This window comes from Numida meleagris, chromosome 3, assembly GCF_002078875.1.
Source record: "Numida meleagris isolate 19003 breed g44 Domestic line chromosome 3, NumMel1.0, whole genome shotgun sequence".
Lineage (NCBI taxonomy): Eukaryota > Metazoa > Chordata > Aves > Galliformes > Numididae > Numida > Numida meleagris.
This window is the reverse complement of record NC_034411.1, coordinates 90,186,314-90,206,475: the sequence shown is the minus strand read 5'-3', so window position 1 is coordinate 90,206,475 and position 20,162 is coordinate 90,186,314. Positions and strand designations below refer to the sequence as shown.

The 20,162-nt window shown below is 36.7% G+C and overlaps 1 protein-coding gene across 4 annotated transcripts in view; it reads right to left on the bottom strand.

Annotated features, from left to right (window-relative positions):
- Positions 1 to 20,162, bottom strand: part of CSMD1 (CUB and Sushi multiple domains 1) — a 1,076,183-nt gene that overhangs the window by 503,023 nt on the left and 552,998 nt on the right. For all 4 annotated transcript variants that reach the window (XM_021390293.1, XM_021390292.1, XM_021390294.1 and 1 more), the window contains one exon: positions 15,598 to 15,805. In XM_021390293.1, coding sequence (XP_021245968.1) covers positions 15,598 to 15,805 — 208 coding nt within the window. The remainder of the gene's footprint in view (positions 1 to 15,597; positions 15,806 to 20,162) is intronic.

Genomic DNA, 20,162 nt, shown 5'->3' with positions numbered 1-20,162 from the left:
GGAAGGAAGGAAGACTTCTTGGTGATTTCCATATGAGCCATATCCATGTTCCACAACTGACTGTTTCAGTGGCTGGAATTTTTTCATCAGGCTCATTCTAGAAACATGAAAGAGTAGATAAAGTGCTGCAGATCTTCCTACCTCAATGTAAAAAAAAAAAAAAAAAAAAAAAAAAAAAAAAAAAAAAAACAAACAATAACAAGAAGAAGAAAATAGAGCACTGAAGACAGGAATGGGAGAACAGCACCAAGCTGAGGCATGCCTCCATCATGGTATGACCTACTACATAAAAAGATGTTGTTCTATGGATATATATATGAATCTCTTACCTGTAAATTGTACTGACCTGTAAAATTAAAAACATATTGAAAATAAAAGACTGTTGATCTTTTTCTGATTTATATGAACTTTTTTAAAATGCTTTCATTTAAAAGTCATTTGACTCACAGTTGAAGCTCATTATCATAGAATCACAGAATCCCTAGAGCTGGAAGGCAGGTATAAACTCCCTTGCAATCAAAAGGGACATCCACAGCTAGAGCAGGTTGCTGAGAGGCTGGACCAGACAGAACTTGAAAGTCTCAGGGATGGGGCATCCACCACATTTCTGGGCAACACGTTCCAGTGTTTCGCCACCCTCACTGTAAAAGACTTTTTCCTTATATCTAAACTAAGTCTAACCTCTTTCAGTTTGAAACCATTTCCACTTGTTCCGTCAGAACACACCCTGCTAAAAGAGTGTCCTCTTCTTCTCTGTAGCTCCCGTTAAGATACTGAAAGGCCGCTATCAGGTCTCCCTGGCACCTTCTCTTCTCCAGGCTGAACAGCCCCAGCTCTCTCAGCCTGTCCTTGTAGGGGCAGTGTTCCATCCCTTGTATCATCTTTGTGGCCCTCCTCTGGATGCACTCCAAGAGGTCCACATCTCTCCGGTACTGAGGACTCCACATCTGGATGCAGTACTCCAGGTGAGGCCTCACCAACGCAGAGCAGAGGGGCAGGATCACCTCCCTCAGCCTGCTGGCCACGCTTCTTTAGATGCAGCCCAGGATATGGTTGGCTTTCTGGGCTCCACGGGCACATTGCTGGCTCATGTCCAGCTGGTCATCCACCAGTACCCCCAGGTCTTTTTTGGCAGGGGTGTGCTCAAATATTTCATTCCCCAGCTTGTATTGGTAGTGGGGGTTGCCTCAACCCAGGTGCAAAACCTTGCATTTGGATTTGTTGCATCCAGTTCTTTGTCCATCAAACAGTCCACCCATCAAATTCATATCTTTCCAATTTGAAGTGAAGGATGTTGTGGGGTACCATGTCAAAGGCCTCAGTAAAGTCCAGATAGATGACATCAGTGGCTCTTCCTTTGTCCATTGATGCAGTGACATCATCATAAAAGGTCACTGGGTTGGTCAAACAGGATTTGCCCATGGTGAAGCCGTGCTGGTTGTCCTGTATCACCTTCCTGCCTTCCATGTGCCTTAGCACAGTTTCCAGGAGGATCTGCTCCATGATCTTTCCTGGCAAAGAGGTGAGACTGACAGGACAGTAGTTCCCAGAGCCATCCTTTTATCTTTCTTAAAAATGGATGTGATGTTGCCTTTTTGCCAGTCACCAGGGATGTCACCTGACTGCCACAACTTTTCAAATATCACTGAGAGTGGCTTGGTGACTACATCAGCCAATTCCATCAGGACTCTGGGATACATCTCATCAGGACCCATAGACTTATGGATGTTCACATTCCTTAGGTGGTCATGAACTTGATCTTTGCTTACAGTGAGAGAGATATTGTTTCCTCAATTCCCTTCTTCCAAAACAATTGTTTGAGGGCTATGTGATGATCATTTATCAGAGAAGGCCTTCTCCTTGTCTGTTGTTACTAGCTTGCCTGTGTCACTGGCTGGGGGTGGGGGGTGTACACCTTCCTGTGTCGGCGCTTAGTCCCTTTAGAGAATTCTCTCAGTCATGGTAGCATCAGAATAATAAGCCCTCTTTATTGTGTTCAACATACATCTTATATATCCTCCACTCCCAAGCAGTAAATCCACTCACAGTTAATTGGCCTTAAGTTCTTCCAAACAACATTGATAACAGACAAAGGGTTCCTTAACTGTCCCAGATGTGATAAGATTAGCTGCACATACCAAAGGAGCATCCTGTTTACCCTTTAGCCCTGTCTCCTCTCTGTCTTACTTTACAGACTCCCAAGGCCTCATAGCGATAAGATCTATCAGAGTCTGTTGACTTCCTTGGTGTTACATCTCCCCCCACACGCCTGGACTTTCCTTTTATGGTTGAGGTACCTGCAGAAGCCTGCCTTATTCTTCTTGGTACTCCTTGCCATGTTTAGTTCAAGCTAGGCATTGGCTTTCCTAACCCCACACCTGCACAGCCTACTAAAAAGAGCTCATTTGTTACTTACTTTGAGGTATAAAACAACTAAAAACAAGCACTGAAATGAAATGTCTATGCAATTGAAGCATTATAAATGATTAACATGGCTTTACAAAACACTTAAGAATAGAACATAAAACTATTAGCATTCCTTGTTTTATCTGATAAAAAGAATGTTCATGCAGAAGCATATTCTAATTAAATGTAATAGAAAAAATCAACAACCAAGATAGCAAAGATCTTTGAAGTATTCTTTGTAAGTAAATTAATCAGCAGTTAAAATAAGGACAGCAAGCACTATTTTACTGTGGTGGAGCTAAAAACTAATTATTAGATACAGTGATTAGAATGTGAATGGTGATCTCACCATTATTTGAAAAAAATAATAATTTGAAAGAGTACTGTTAAGGGAATACTTTCAAGAAAATAAATACTAGCTTGTATTAGTGAATGTGAACATTTAGTTCTGAATAAAAGTTGAAATGGATTGCGTGATCACTTCCAGGCAGTACTACTGCTTGGTGAGACTAGAGAGTTCAGAAAATAATAGAAATAAAGTAAGAAAGATTCATGGTACATTTGTTTTTCAAATAATTATCTTCAACTCAACTGAACAAATAATTACTTAATTTCTCTCTGCATTTAGAATCATAGAATCACCAAGGTTGGAAAAGACCTCCACAATCATCCAGTCCAACAGTCCACCTACACCAATATTTCCCCACTAAACTATGTCCCTTAGTACAACATTTATATGTTTCTTGAACACCTTCAGGGACGGTGACTCGACCACCTCCCTGGGCAGCCCAGTCCAACCATCCACCTACCACCAATACTGCCCACTAAACCATATCTGTAAGAACCGCATCTACATGTTTATCAAACACCTCCAGGGACAGTGACTCCACCATTTCCCAGGGCATCCTGTTCAAATGCCTCACCACTCCTTCGGAGAATAATTTTTTCCTAATATCCAACTCAAACCTCCCCTGGTGCAACTTGAGGCCATTACCTCTCATCCTAGCAATAGTTAACTGGGAGATGAGGCCAACCCCCACCTCACTACAACCTGCTTTCAGGTAGTTGCAGAGAGCAGGAAGTAAACCTCTCCTATGGTAAATACCTGGCTGTATTCTTTATATGAAGCAATATTAGATTATTCCTTTTAATAGAAAAGAATGTGATGAACTATTTCATTCCTCTTATTTTCAATTTAAGCTAGGTAAATCCATATTGATTATATATATTAAATGAAAAAGAATCCTTGTTAAACTAAGTAGCGTGTGAATACAAACAGTTACTGGCACTGTTCAGAGTATTCAGTATAAAGGAACATGCACACCTTTTGCCACTGAGCAATACCTATCCGTACAGACCTGGATGTCAGCATGAAACATAGATGTCTGAATTTATCTCTGCAGTGTTAACACAGTGAAGGGACAACCCCTTGCTATACACAGGGCCATCAACCTCTAGCTTTGTGTAAGGAATTCTTATGTTGTTGCTGCAGTTCAACAGCTGAGTGTTTCCAAAGCCAAATATGCTCCTTTGAACTCAACAAATGCTGACAGAAATTAACACTGATGTTTACATTTAAGCCACATGTAGAAGATCTGTCAGTTTTGGTCAGTCTGAGGTTGATCTGGAGCTGAGGCCACTGGCATCCTATGCCAGCAATCTAATGTAGAAAGCTATAACCTAGAAAAAAAACCCTCAGGGGGGAATACACGCAGACACTAAATACAACGTACAGAAAACTGACTGCATGGTGGAACACAGAGGAGCTGGACAGAAGCAGACCTGACATCTCAAGCAGCTGTCTCCCTGGGTCCAGAGAGCCAGACTGAAGCGCACCAGAAGTGCTATGTCTCAATTAGTATGAGAATGTGGTGTGTGTGTTTTTGTGTCATGGGAAAGTGACTCTCACTTGTATAGATATGAATGTATACATAGGCTACTCCGAAAGTAATGCCTCATATTTATTTCCACGGAAACTGCAACGAAGAACACAATACTACTATTTGACAGAGCAAATTCTCAGCTGCAAAACAGTATTTTGCAACATAGTCACCACCATTATTAATTAAATATTATTAATTAAATACAATTTTTTAAATTGAAGATCATTTTGTGAAATACACAAAAAAATTGACCCACTTATATTAGTAAAGAGAAAATTGTGGGGTTATATGGTAACAGTTTGGTAACAGCTTTTCAGTTTCATAGAGGAAGATAGAAGAGTATGTTATGGCTGGTATGTGAAGCTACCTGCATTCGAGTGTAGAAATGCTTGATACTAAAAATAAGGATAACTAACCATTGGAGCATATTACAAAAGTCTGTGAAGACCTGTAAGTCAAAGATAGATGTTATATTCTGGGTGAAAAAAAATTTAAAGTTTATTCTACATGTGTTATAGTTGATTATTAGAATGGAGATTTCTTGTTTCTGATTTTGAATTTCGTAGCTGTTGCCTGAATTTGTCAGATCAAGATCTTAAAAATTGCTCACTAGTTTTGCATCAGAAACTCAGAAAAACAGTGGATAGTTTGGTTTGTTAATATTAGCAGTCATAAATCTAGAATAAGGACAGGAGATAACTTCTGCATGCTCTTAGTTGTTATATTTCATTTACACGGTTCTTAAGAAAATCTCAAGAAAAAAGTACAAACCAGCTGCATCAGGGCTTTTAGATGGGAAAATACTTCTATTTCATATACATTTGAACAAAAAGGAAACCATTCTAATTTCTGAAAAGTAAAAGTTTCTGAAATAATATCAAAATTTTGAGTGAACAGGAACTGCAAAATAGTCAACACACTTTAACATAAAAAAAATACTTATGATAAATAAATTACTATAGTTATTTTATTTTTAAAGACTGAACCTCTTTTGCAACAAGTGCTCTAAAACTAGACAATGTCTTTAGATATTCCCAATAAGGATGATCACAACTTACTTTATTCCAAATCATTTTGGTGTCTCTTACAAACTGATGGTACCATTTAAAATGTGGTTAAACCTCATATGTACATAAAACTATTAATCCAGCTTTCAAATCTATGTAGACTTACAGAGGTTTACTGCTACTTTCTGTACACAGAGAAATTAACTCTTTTAAGAGCTTCATCTAGCCCAATAGGGATGTGGAGGATTGTTTTCAAACACAGCAGCTGAAGTAAACACACTACCCATGTTGTCTACCACCACATTGCTATCCAGGGGCAGCGTGATAAATCTAATAGTTATTGTGAAAACCTGTACGTTGGTTTCTAAGAAACCAAGATTTCTCTTGATTGTTGCCCTCTGAACAAGCTGAAATCCACAACTTCAGAAATTATCCTAGAAAATAGTGTGAAATCACGGAATCACACAACTTCACTGCTAAATACTCACTGCTTCTAAATTTCTCTTGACAACAATAAAGATAGAAAAAGAACGAATAAAGTCGTCTTGTATATACAGTCTTTAGATCTAGGTTTTGTATCTTAAAATTAGAAATTCTGTTATCATCCCTGGGCAGTACATAATAATTTACAACTGATTAAACCACAAATCAAAGACATATACAATCTCAATTTGGAAGTCGGTCTCTTCTATTCACTTCATACATAGGCTGGCATGGGATCTACAGAAGAAATCCTTCCTTCCATGTTCCTTTCTGTATATTTTTACAAGACCTTTTAAAGTACTGATCATAAACAAAAGATGAATGAAAAGTAGGAATACTGTGAAAGATGGCAGTAGGTAGCATTTGTCCTAACACTTCTGAAGAGAAAATATCATTTTAATATTTTTTTAATAGGTCTAAAATATAGGCTTGCTCTAAATGTTAAATTACAATTTACAAAAACACGTTAATGGTGATTTTAATTTGTTTACCTTTTTTTTCTAAAATTAATATAAATTTTTAGAAGCTTCCATAGGAAAACTGCTGACAGGTGGTTACTTTTCTTATTAATTTATTAAAGTGGAACACTATAGTCAATTAAAAATGACAAGTTTTCTGAAGGTAGATAAAATAAGGATTACATTTTTTTCCCTAGGCACGAAGATGAGTAAATAGGGACATTTCTGGTCTAAAATGCTATATCCATAGAAGCATAGAATGGTTTAGGTTGGACGGGAACTTTAATATCATCTAGTTCCAACCTCCATGCTATAGGCAGGGACACCTCACCCCAAGCTGATTAAAGCCCCATCCAGCCTGGCCTTGAATGCTTCCAGGGAGGGGGCATCCACAACCTTTTGGGGCAACCTGTTCCAGTGTATCACCACCCTCACAGTAAATAACTTCTACCTAGCATCTAGTCTAAATCTACCCTTTTCCAGTTTAAAGCCATTTCCCCTCGTCTTGTCACTATGTGCCTTTATAACAAGTCCCTCCTCAGCTTTCCTGCACACCCCCTTCAGGTACTGGAAGGCCACCATAAGGTCTCATTGGTGCCTTCTCTTCTCCAGACTGAAGAGCTCCAACTCTCTCAGCCTGTCCCTGTAGGAGGGTGCTCCAGAACTTTGATCATCTTTGCGGCCCTCCTCTGGACCTGCTCCAACAATTCAATGCCCTTCTTTTGTTAGGGGCCCCAGAACTGGACATAATGCTCCAGATGGGGTCTCATGAGAGCAGAGTAAAGGGTCAGAATCACCTCTCTCAACCTTGCAGTCACACTTCTCTTGATGCAACTCAGGATACAGTTGGCCTTCTCGGCTGCAAGGGCACATTGCCAGCTATGTTGAGTCCATCATCAACTGACACTCCCAAATCCTTCTCCTCAGTGCTGCTCTCAAGCCACTTTCAGCCCAGCATGAATTTCTGCTTGGAACTGCCCTGATCCATGACAAAATTCTTGATGAATACTGTTTACAGTCTGTGAAACTGAGATGCAGCCCTTAATCTCCTGTGGGAATTGCTAACACTATGCAGTTATAAGAGAAAAAGTTTTGAGTGATTCCCATGGTGCAGCTACTAAGAAAATATTTTACTGGGGTTTTAAGTAACAATTATTCAAGTTATGTCTTTTATTAAAATAAATGATAAATTCATCAGGTTAGGCAAGACTAAAACTAAATTTTAGAATATCCATAAATAATTACTGAAGTAAAATAGTTCTCTATCTTTAAATGTGCTCTCTTACAATACCAATGAACCTCCATCTTTTTGTTTATGTTTGCACTATGTTGGAAGATTTACTGCTGTACTACTACTAATACTACTATTATTACTTCTACTACAACTGCTATTTTTTTCTCACATCACAAGAAAGCAAAACTAATATTAGAAACAGTACTAAACTAATTTTAGTTTGAGACAACTAATATAAGTTCTTGCCTGGTTCCATATATTTTCTGCCCTTTCTATGTGGTACAGTGTAAGATGCAAAAATTAGAACACTAAATAAGTACTTCATGTATTTAGTAACTACATGTCATTCAATATAACAAAAAAATAATTTGCATTTTCAAGTTTTATATTTGATATTCATTCTCTTTACTGTGGTTAACAAGACTGGCTAAACAGTCTAACCAGAAAAAAAAAAAACAACAAAAAAAACCGCGTATTTTCTTTTTTCTCTAGTAAGTTCTCTTTATCACTGATCGTCCTCCCCTTTGCCTACTTAGGTAACAGGGAAAACATAAATGATACCTCCAACATTGCTACCTATCATATGTAAACTTCTTGTGTAACTATTCCTGCAAAACATCTCAGATACAATACAGCACAGTATTCTCTAGGCGCAGTCCTCTGTAGAAAACACATCAAGTCCAAACACTGCTCTACTATGCAGACATTTAAAAAAAAAGTGATCATCAATAAACACATTATTTAAATTCAATGTAGCATTCTCTTAGAGTCAAAGAAGTAATTGATGCACTCTGTGTGCTAAGTAAACAAAGATACCAGGGGCCAAGGTATATTATTAACATTACTGTAAGAATAGCTCACTGATGGGTTTACTCTGAGCCAATGTAGACTACAGCATTGGTTTTAGTAGAAGAGCCATGGAAGTAATGGGTAACTGGACTGTTTACAGTAGAGAATCAGGTATAGTTTTCTGGGGGAGTAAGTCCACTTCAGAGAATCTTGTTGGGGGAAAAAAAAAATCTGTGTTAATAAATGTTATGCTGTTATGTTATGTTACTACTATATTTTAGTGGAAGGTTTCAAAATATTCATGTCCAAAATATACTCACGCAATTTTTATGTTCTAAAATTACATCATTATTAAAACAAACAAACAACAAAAAGCCAATGATTTATGAGATCATTTTATTTGCTGTTAAACTTGCTGGAAGGTAGGAGTGAGGGACCATCTTTCATCCTCACTTGATGCCACTACTCATGCCAGTGTAACTTTGATATACCAGGACTGTTTGCCCTTCTGATTTGCCCAGAATGGAATTATATTACTTCTTAGTATTAGTAACCTTTCTTTGTATTTACAAAGACATCCACAGAATTATATTAGTCAAGTCCTGCTTCAGCTCTAGAATTTTTTTTGCAGGCAAAGAAAGGTAGTATAATAATTTTTCCGAATCAATGAGATTGTAAGCAGATTTTGAACCTCAAGTAGGGCTGTATGGCAAAAAAGGGAAAAAGGCTTTAATCTCAATTTCAAGAAGATAAAATATATGTGGATTTTGTCTTACTAGGCTGATACACTTCAGTCTGACAGTACAGGGTTAGGTACTGTGTAAAGGGAAGAAAAAAACTGATTCATAAATAGCTCTAAGGAAAGCTTCTAACATTTCATGAATATACTGACATAAGCGGTTTCACTGTTAGAATATATTTTCCTGACTCTATTGTCAAGGACTTTGCAAGAAAACTAGGCCAAATACATACATATTTTAGAACAATGCAATTGAACTATTAGAAAGAAATGTTAGGCTCATATTGAATCCCCAGGATTTGACAGCCTGTTTAGAAAGATAGTAATGCTAGTGGTATTTTGTAGGTAAGCAATCCAGGCTTCCTCTTAATGTATTTAAACTTTGTTTATATACTTAATTTTAAAAATTTAGTGCTTTTCATGTTATCTTAAATGTGGTGGAAAATTATACTGTAGGTCACAGTGCTTCCTTAAGACAGTTCTCTCACTCTAATGTTCCTGTCAGTTTGTGATGTGCTATGAATTAAGACTTTATACTTTTTCAGCATGTTAGGCTGTAAATTAATAGGTGCAAGGAAAGCAATAGTGTTCTGTGAATTAAGCATCAATTCACTGTTTCTTTACTTTTCACTTCATACACTGTTCACAGGCTGACACTGTTAGCAGCTAAGTGGTCTCTGCTTCTATACAAATAACATGGGCAAGAGATAGTTTACAGTCGATACTACCAGCATAAAATTAACTTACCACCCTATTTTTTAAGGTAAAAAACTTTGAAAAAGTATCAAAATACTTCTATCCATACAGTTATGTACGTGTATATTATTTAGGGCAAAAGGAGGTGATTGTTCCTCCCTGCTCTGATGTTGTGTGGTCACATCTGGTGTCAGGCCTGGGGCTCCCAGCACAAGAAAGACGTAGAGCTGTCAGAGTGGGTCAAGATGATCAGAGGGCTGCAGTACCTCTCTTATGAAGAAAGTCTGAGGGAGCTGGGCTTGCTTAACCTGGAGAAGACAAGTCTCAGGGGAGAGATCACTGTGTCCTTCCACTACTTAAAAGGAGCTTACAAGCAGGAGGGAGTCACTTTTTACATAGCCCAATAGTGATAGGACAAAGGGGAATGGTTTTAAACTAAAAGAGGACAGACTTAGATTAGACACTAGGAGGAAATCTTTACTGAGAGTGTGGTGAGGCACCGGAACAGGTTGCCCAGAGAAGCTGTGGATGCCCCATCCCTGGAGGTGTTCAAGGCCAGGCTGGATGAGGTCCTGGGCAGACTAGTGGGTGGCAACTCTGCCTATGGCAGGGCGGTGGGAACTAGATGAACTCCCTTCCAGACAACATTCTATAATTCTATGATTACAAGGGAAAAAATAATGCATTTCAGATCTGTTTTCTTTTAACATAAACATCAGACCTTTCTCAAGATTTCTATTATAGATTACCGTTAACTTAGCGTGTTTACTAATTAGACCTTAACAAAAATTGCCTTTGTATCAGGACTTTTAACATTTTTTTTTAATCTGATTATTTCAATCTACCTGCATCTATGAACACAAGATCAAAACATAATCCAAAGGAAAATTGTTGTCCAAAAGGAAGTTAGCATTTTCTTACATCCCTACCCAAAGATCAGAAGAATTGGATATGTATTTCAGCACTTGCCATCACTATGTGGGCCAGTATCTGTTGAAAAAAAAACACAGAATGCTGATAAGGCTACTATATCTGTAACTACAAAGAACACAGACAGGCTTCACTGCTGTCCTACACAGTAGATGAAAATGTACCAAGATAGTCCTCTTTTGGGGGAAGAGAAAAGGAGAGAAGATATGCCTGCCATACAAATATGGTATCATCAGTGATGGTGGTTTTCCTATGAGTTTGAGATATTTTAGTTCACTCTATGCAGGTGGTAGTGCTGACCTGAGTACACCTCCTAGATGCATTTGGAATGGCACACTGTAAAATCTGGTCTGGCCTACAACCCAAAACTCTCACCATGGCTACTCTGAAGATCAAATTTCCCAGACACAATCCAAACACACTCCACCATCCTGAAGCTGTTTCCAAAACTCTGCCAGCTATCCTCCACTCTACTCAAAGAAAATTCTTCTCATCTTAGATTCACTATCTCCTCAGCTCAAAGCCCTGACTGCCTCCATGATCCAGTTTCTTTCAGAGCAGTGCCAGAAACTCAGGGATCACATACAAATTCAGACCATACATTTCTGCTTATTTGTTAAACTATTCACCATATTCTTTGGCTTTGTCTTCATTATGTAATTAGAATCTGAATCTGCCTCACTATGACCAGCAAAGCTCATCTCCTCATAAAATATATTTAATACAACAGCAGGATAATCATTTACCAGCATCTCCAACAAAAAACCTATGGCTTTGCAGAGTTTCAGCAAAGTTCCATGGTGAAAAACAAGGATGACTTGCAGCATGTCTCTAAACAGGCAATAAATAAATAAATTGTTACAAATAATTTAATAGTTTTCTAAAGTGAAAAAGTTGGGATCTAATTGCTTCCATCTCATTGCATGGTCATGGCACTGTCTTTCTCATTCAATGGAAAAGGAAAATAAAATAAATAGAGCCTTATATGGTCAAGGGTATATCCACAACCTTTTTCTGGTATGTAACAACAACTTTATTGAAAGTGCATCCACATGCAATATGCCTTTTCACAGTAAGCCAATAGATGGTGCTCTTCAGCTGTATAATCATGTAATTCTGAGATAACTTACATGGTTGTCTATTAAAAAAGGTGATTTACACAACTCAATATTCTCATGCATTACTTTGTTATAGACCTCTCACAATGCAAGAGGTAAGACTAAGACAGATTTCTAGAAACAAAAGAAATAAACAGATTTGAATGCTACTGATTAGAATAATATCTAAGAGCTTGTACTGGTATATATAAGTACACAAATTTATCTAAGAAACACAAATTGCCATTATGACTCATTTGCTGAAAGAGTTAATTCATTAACACAGAAGCAGGAAGAGGGTTTCAGATAACTACAGCTACTTATGTCAAAACGTATGCCAAGAATATAGTAATTCATTCCTGTTGCTTCCAAAACACTCTCACATTCACATAAATTTCCATAGTCTTTCACTGGGGTATTGAGGTGATTTATAAGGAAGTCAGAATAATTCTAAAGATATTTTAAAATAGTATTAGGAAATTTATTTGGAGTAAAATTAGATATGAAGTACAGTTCATTCCCTTCTATTGGCAAAAATTGAAAAAAAAAAGTTTAATAATTTTAGATCTAAATGAAAGCAGTCAGATAATGTTAGTACTGTAAACTAAAGCAGAAAATAATTAGAACAAAATATGTTCAGTGTTAGGATTTCAAGTTAAAAAGTAGTAATTGCAGAATTATTCTTATCACCAATTATTCTAATCACCTTTCATTCATATTATAATACTATATTTTTTTCAAATGTGTTTTTTAATTTTGCAAAAATTATGGCAAAAACACATACTTGCAAGAATCTGACTTATCTACATCCATGTGAATTGCTCAGCTTTACCTCACCTGAAAATAGTCCAAATCAATATGTATATGTATCTATATCAATGTTGAGGGGTAGTCTTTGGGAAGACTCACAAATTAGATTTTCAAAAGGATGGTTTCCCCAAGATATATATTACTGATTTTCTGTCAAAATATACCATGTTTATTCTGGACTTCTAGATACTTCTTAATGCCATCTCTACATCGAACCTTGCTTTAATTTTAAATACAATATAACTTTAGCTGAAATATAAAGAGACAAATCTGGAATCATTTAAAATGAGATTTAATGTAGAGAAATTATGCAAATAAAAATTTTATTTCAATTCTAATAATTCGCCATGCAGGAGCTCTTCAGAATCTTTAAAAATCCAGTCATTTGGTAGACTTTGAGATGGACTCCAGACAGAAGTTCTTCTGATAAGCTCCCAGAAGTACGGTTCTTGGTATTGTGAAAAAGTGCTTACCAACTCAAGATAAACATATCTTACATCTTAGATTTCTTTATGTAATAAAAGATTAAGCAAGTGATTCAAATTCAGAAATGTTTCTTTCATCTACAGTATAACTAATAATATTTTACTTCCCTTACAGATCAAAAAATCTGTTCTATCTGATCATATTCACTTTGCAAGCACTAGCATACATCTTTTTAAGCCCACTGACACTCATATTGTTTCAAATAAGAGCAAAAAATGCACTCAGCTATATATGCACATCCATTCAAAACCCAGACCTACATTAAATGCCCCTTACTTAGACAAAAAAACGCCAATAACTTAGGACACTCTAATTGTATTGTGGACACAAAATGAATAGTGAATGACTTGAATCTTTTATAAACTAATATCATTAGGATAGACTGCATGCACAGTTTTCAAATAATCCTTTGTAAGTAAGAAAAAATTAAAAAAAAAATCACTTTGTCCTTTTCAGTGCATTGAAAAACAAACCTATGATCAGCTAGATAAAATGAAAACTGACTAAACATCATAAAGAAGGTTTAGAAACATGGGAAGCATAGAATAAAATAGAATAGAATGGACTGGAGCAGAATAAAACAAAATATCTCATATACAGATTTTATATACGCATAAGATTATTTTTCCTCAGCATCTAGTTTCTCTTTTTTTCTAGCATTTCCATCACTTTACTTAATTGTTTCTAAAAAGTTCATCCAGTTTTTACTGTAACTGTGATGGAACCATTTATAACCTTGTTGTTATTTACGGAGAGGGGAGGTTAATCTAGAACTACTGCACCATACACTAAAATCAACAGAGAATCACTAATTTGAAATTATTTTCTTTATTCTCATTCTCTTTCTAAGTTTTCCAGTGCTAGCATATCTGTGTTTCTGGGCCTTTCAGTAGGAAAATATTTGGCTTATTCTACGGCGATTGTTCCTTTAAAGGGAAAGAACCATCATAATTACCACATCACACTAATGGCATACATGTCGTCTAACTCAGAATTACTGCAGAAATCTGTTGACATGATGCCAGATACAATAAAAGGCAGCAATTAAAAATAAAGTCACATTTTAGGGTGACACACCTCTAAACCATTAGTTTTAAGTATGGAATAATTTCACATCTAAGCATAGCTGATTTTAGTAGATTACAGCATGTACTACATTTAGCATGGCTCTAATGTCACTATGGTAACCGTTCTGGTTTAAATATAGCTGAATGTGTAGCATCATTACAATTTATCCAATAATCCTTTAAACATTTCTTATAAAACTTCCTATAGCTTCTGCAAACTTTTAGTAGTGACCATAGGAACATATCAAAAATTCTACATTTTTTTAAAAAATAAGATTAAGCATGCTAATAAAAATATCAGGGGAAAAAAAGAATAGAAAAAATATGCAAATTCTAGGAGAAAGAAGACTGATTGATGAGTGTTGCACATGTTTCTGCCTGACAGTGAGGCAAGTGGGGTATTCACACATTGTATTTCAGAAAGTAAGATATGAGCACTTAATTTATACAAAGCTATTTCAATGGCTGCTTCTATACAACTTGTGGACATGTGGAAAAATGGGAGAGTAATCTTATGACAACGAACCAATAGTATCCCCAAAGCAAAGCTTGCTAAACACACACATTTTCATTTGACAGAGTTTTTTTAACACATCAGATGCTACCTAGAACATCACAAGATATCTTTCATTGTTTAGCGAGTTATGACACAAAAATAAAAGTGAGATTCATCAGACCTCCATAAAGAGCATTCTGAAGATAATATCCATCAGCCACCTATAAGTGGCAGGTCTATGTTGGTTTTAGTTGTTTGTTCATTGTTTTTTTTTTCCCCAAGGCTACATTTAATAGCAATGGCATATATGCCAAACACAAGACATTATTCTCAGAGATGAAAAAAATATAAAGCCTCTATATGTTGCTTGCAGAAAAATCCTGATACAAACTGTTCTGTAATTTAATCAGTTAAAATAACTCATAAGGAGAACTATCATCTTTTACTTGGTACAGAGAAAGAAGTTTTAGTATTACTGTTGCTAATCCTGAATATTGTTAAGCCCTAATATTGCTAAGCCCTAATATTCCTAAGCCAAAATTTTTAACGAGTCAATAAAAAATAAAAATACATGCATGCATGAGTACAAAAATAGAACTGAATTACAGCCTGTTTAGAATAAGATGACATCTATTTGCTCTCTATATGTTCCTGTTTTTCTGTGAGGCTGAATTTTGCTCAGAAAGTCAATATCATGATAAGCCAACCATTCAAGATACAGGATCTGCTAACATGCTCATACCAAGTTCAAATGTATAACACCAATGAATGCTCACTGCTAAGACACTTTACCAATATAACTCTTGAAGATGGAGGAAAACAAAGATTTGGAAAGTACTAGAAACAGACTACTTTATTGTTTTCAGCCCTGGAGGACAATAGAGACCAAAGGAAAATATCTAACAAAGTGGCTATTACTAAGAGATTGAAAGCACAGCTGCCCTTAAATATATTTTAAAAATACTCCCCAACAAAGGAAGACAGAAACATGGATCTTTACAAGATCTCTCACTTACCATATCGAAGGTGCTTCTGTTCCACTGATCTCTAAGAAGTCATATCCTTCCTCCAACTGGAAGTCAGTAAAGATCAAAGCAATAGTATCTCCTGGTTCAGCCAATATGGTCCAGGTGCAATCAGCATTATTTTCATACTCTGAAGGGAAGTGAGGACTTGAAATAGTTCCACTTGTCCCACGTAGTGTCCCTCCACATGCTCCTTCAGCTGATGAACAGAATAGAGATTACTAATGCAACTGCATTTAAAATAAGTGAAGCATCATCCTGTTTCTAACACACTGAACCAATCTTTTCTCTGCTGTGCATACAGCACCCACAAATATATGCATGCAGAGAAATAAAATTCTCTCTTTCTGAACAAAACAGAAAATTTTCTAGCCTTAAATCAATAGATTTTTTGGTTTCTTTTTTTTTTTTTTACTTCTTTTCTTTAGCACCAGGACAAACAAGGATAAACTCAGCAGTGACACCTAGTACAAACTGATTTGAAGAAACCATAGTTTGGTTCTATGAAAGTATCCGCAGAAGTAGCCTAAGAAATAGCTGAGCAGAGAATCACAAAAATTCAGTTAGGCTCTATGGTATGAATTTAAAAATAATTCTAATGCCCTATGATATTTCTTGCAAAAGAACTGTAGAAAAAAATATCCCTAAAGATTAAAAATCTCTCCTAATCTAAGAAGCATTAATAAAATCACATAATTCATTCTACAGTTATTTATTCTGAATTGGGATGCTTACAGATGGCAAATAAATTCAGAATGCTTCGTTTCCAGATGGACTTTCTAAGGTTCACAAATCATCAGCTAATAATACTTTTTCTTTTTTATGGTTATTAACTAAGTTTAAAAAATTCAGAGGATAAGAATTTTTTTTTCAGTCTGGAATGTTGTTCAATATGTAAATAGAGCAGAGATTGAGCAGACTTTTTTACTTTTGCTTTTCCCCTAAGATTTTATTGAAAGCTTTGAAAATATTCCGAGTGCTACTAACATTGAGTATTAAAACACAATTCAAAGCAAATAGACAAAAATAAATTACACATGTAATCCATGCAACTCATAGACAGAAAAAGTTAAAAACTCATCAAGTAGCTTTCAGTGTGTTACAATGTGGCTGTGGAAGCTATAGCAAAAGAAATTAAAATATTTCTGCATAGGTGAATGATCAGAAGATAAATGTTTCATTTTTACCCATTTTATCATCACTACTTACTGCTATTATCACTAGGCATTATTTACATAATATAAATGCACGTGGAGATTTAAAAACAAATAGCTTGACAAGGTGCATGACACAAGGAACTTACAGTCTAATTAGAATAATAACTGAATAGCTAATTAAGGCAACATAGGAGTAGGAGTAGAACTGCTCCTTTCAATCACAGTTGAAAGCCTGTCAGTGAAAATGAGTTATAAAGGAAGATTTGAAGGAAAAAGGATTCATTTGAATCAAAGGAAGAAGAAAACTGGCTGGACATTTTAAAAAGGAGACTATTGAAAGAGGGTAAATAGATAATAAGGGACTAAAATTAAAGGGAGAACTGTGAGAAAAGCAGAAACAGAATGTTTTATTTAATATTTAAGCACTCTACAGGCCATTGGCATGACTATAAAGAGGAGCAAAAGATGCTGAAGAGATTCAAACAGTCATCTTCATTTTTATTTATTTTCATTTATTTGGCATAAATCAGAGAATCAGAGAATCATAGTATGGCTTGGGTTGGAAAGAATTTTAAAGACCATCTAGTTCCAACTCTTTGCCATGTACAGGGCTGCCACCCACTAGATCTGGCTGCCCAGGGCCCCGTCCAATATATCCTTGAGTGCCTCCGGAGATGGGGCATCCACAGCCTCTCCGGACAGCCTGTGCCAGTGCCTCACTACCCTCTGAGTGAAAAATGTCTTCCTAACAGCTAATCTAAATCTCCCCTTGTTCAGTTTGAAACCATTCCTCCTTGTCCTATCACTATCCACTCATGTAAAGTCGGTCTTCCTCCTGATGATAAGTTCTCTTAAGTACTGGAAGGCCACAATGAGATCTCCTCAGAGCCTTCTCTTATCCAGGCTGAACAAGTCCAGCTCCCTCAGCCTGTCCTCATAAGAGAGGTTCTCCAGTCCTCTGATCATCTTTGTGGCCCTCCTCTGGACCCGGTCCAGCAGCACTACATGGCAGGAGCCCCAGACCTGGATGCAGTACACCAGATGGGGCCTCACAGGGACAGATCAGAGGGGGAAATGTCTTGCCCTACTCTGATGACCACTCCTCTTTTGATGGTCTCCAGGAAAAAATTGGCCTTCTGGGCTGCAAGCACACACTGTTGTTGGCTTGCATCAAGATTTTCATTCATTTTTCATTCAGTCAAACCGCAAAGTCCTCAACAGGGCTGCTCTCAATGGCTTCTTCTCTCAGTCTACATGTATCTGGGAGTGCTCCAACCTTACACTTGGTCTTGTCGAATGTCACTAGGTTCACAAAGTCACAAATTTCAAGCCTGTCTAGCTCCCTTCAGATGGCATGCCTTCCTTCTGTTGTATCAACTGCATGACTCAGCTTAGCATCATCAGCAAACTTGCTGTGTGCACTTGATCCCACAGTCTACGTCTTTGGTAAATATGTTAATAAGCACTGATCCCAGGACTGATCTTTGGGGCATACCACTTGTGACCAGCTTCTACATGTACATAGAGTCACTGACCAAAACCCTCTGGCTGCAAACATCCAGCCAATTCTTTATCTACCAAATAGTCCAGCCTTCAAGTACATATCTCTCCAATCTAGAGATGAGAATGTGGTGTGTAAATGCATATGTCCTTAGCTACCATAAACTTTATAAGCTTCATAATTTGTTGGAACACAAATGGAAGAGGGCAGTTTTTTTCAATAAATGTAATGTCGTAATGTCTTCTTGTCTGGGCCCTGATATTTTTGTTCTCCTTGCTCAGTTCCTGGCCTGCAATTCAGTGCTTACTGAAAGAGACATTGTGCCTCTGATGGGAAAGGCAGTGAAATTTAAAGAACTCATGGATAAAGACAGGGATCAGAGTCAAATCCCTGATGCACAATACATTTAAAGATTATAAGAATTTTAAAATTATATAATATATACTAATAAATAAGAAATGACAATCACAATTTGTTACCCAGTAAAATCTAAAATGATGTTTTCTTCCCTTTTTATTTTAAACTCTATAGTTTTCTAGCACTTCACATAAGATCATCAACTAACAGACCAAAGAAGAACAAATTAACTTGATTCATCTTCTGCCAATACTTCAGTTCAGAAGCTAACAGCAAGTTATTGATTTCCAGAGTGGTCATCATCCATATTAGAGTTTGAGTGAACCATTAAACAATAAAAACTGCTGATTTCCACCTCTATTTTTCAGGCTTTATGCTTGTTCATGTTCATGTTTTGTCATAACTGTGTATACTTATGTATTTAGTTAGTTATTTTAAGAATTAAAATAAAAGAATAAATAGAATAGGAACTCTAGTTAATAAAGGCATATAGGTTCTACCTCTATTTTTGAAAGACAGCAAGGATTCTTTTCTCATCCATATACTTACTCATCCATCTTTTACTTACTCATCCATATACTTACTAGTCAGCTGCAACACTTTGGCACTGGCTACCTACTATTATGTTTTGTTACGACAGCATTCTCAGTGACACCATCTCCCGCTGTGCTTAAACTGGCATTAAGTAACATATTAGTAGGAATTTCAATGCTATCCAGTATTTATGCTGCAGAGCACTGTATTACGTTTTGAGCTGTAAAACTTTGACTTTTACAGCTGACAAGGAAGGCTATGTAGTTAATTATTTCTGGTAATCACATACAAAAGTCTAAATTTATACACTGTACACTATCAACAAAAAATGGGGGAACTCAGGCTACTCCACCTATCTGCCCTAGAGGGATGCATAGCTTTTTAATCTATTCAGAAACAGCATTTCTATGAGATCTGCAAGAAACCAAGTTAGCTCAGAAGCGGAAAGCGGATATTAGCCAGGTAGGAACACAGAAATCTGTATAGCCTCTGACATATGTTTCATGTTCCAGAAGCCTGTGGTTAGGAGGTTTCCTCACTTAGAGATGGCATCCACGCTAAGGCAACCAAGCTGTTAAATGCTGTAACACAATAAATCACGTAAGAGTTACCATAGGCAGGCAGGATGTGCCCACACTACTTGTGGGTAGGGTTTGGCCTCGTGGACATAAGTCATGTTTCACCAGCAGGCCTGAGAGCTAGTTGGCTGCTTGGACTGGTTACTCCGCTTGGCCACAGTTTTCTCTATTTGATGCTTCTGAGAAGCTAAGACATTGCAAGGAAATCTTAATGCATCACTATGCTTGAAGCAATTTTATAAGAGATACTGCCTCGGGCTTCAACAATTCAAACTCTTAAGTGATTAACAAATTGGTTGTTAAAACATGCAAGTAATTAATTCTAAGCACTCGCGGTTATTTTGAAGTTGCGAGCAACTGCACAAACTGCTGTTTCTATCAGTATAAATGACAACTTGAAATGTAAACCTACAAATATTTGGATCTCTC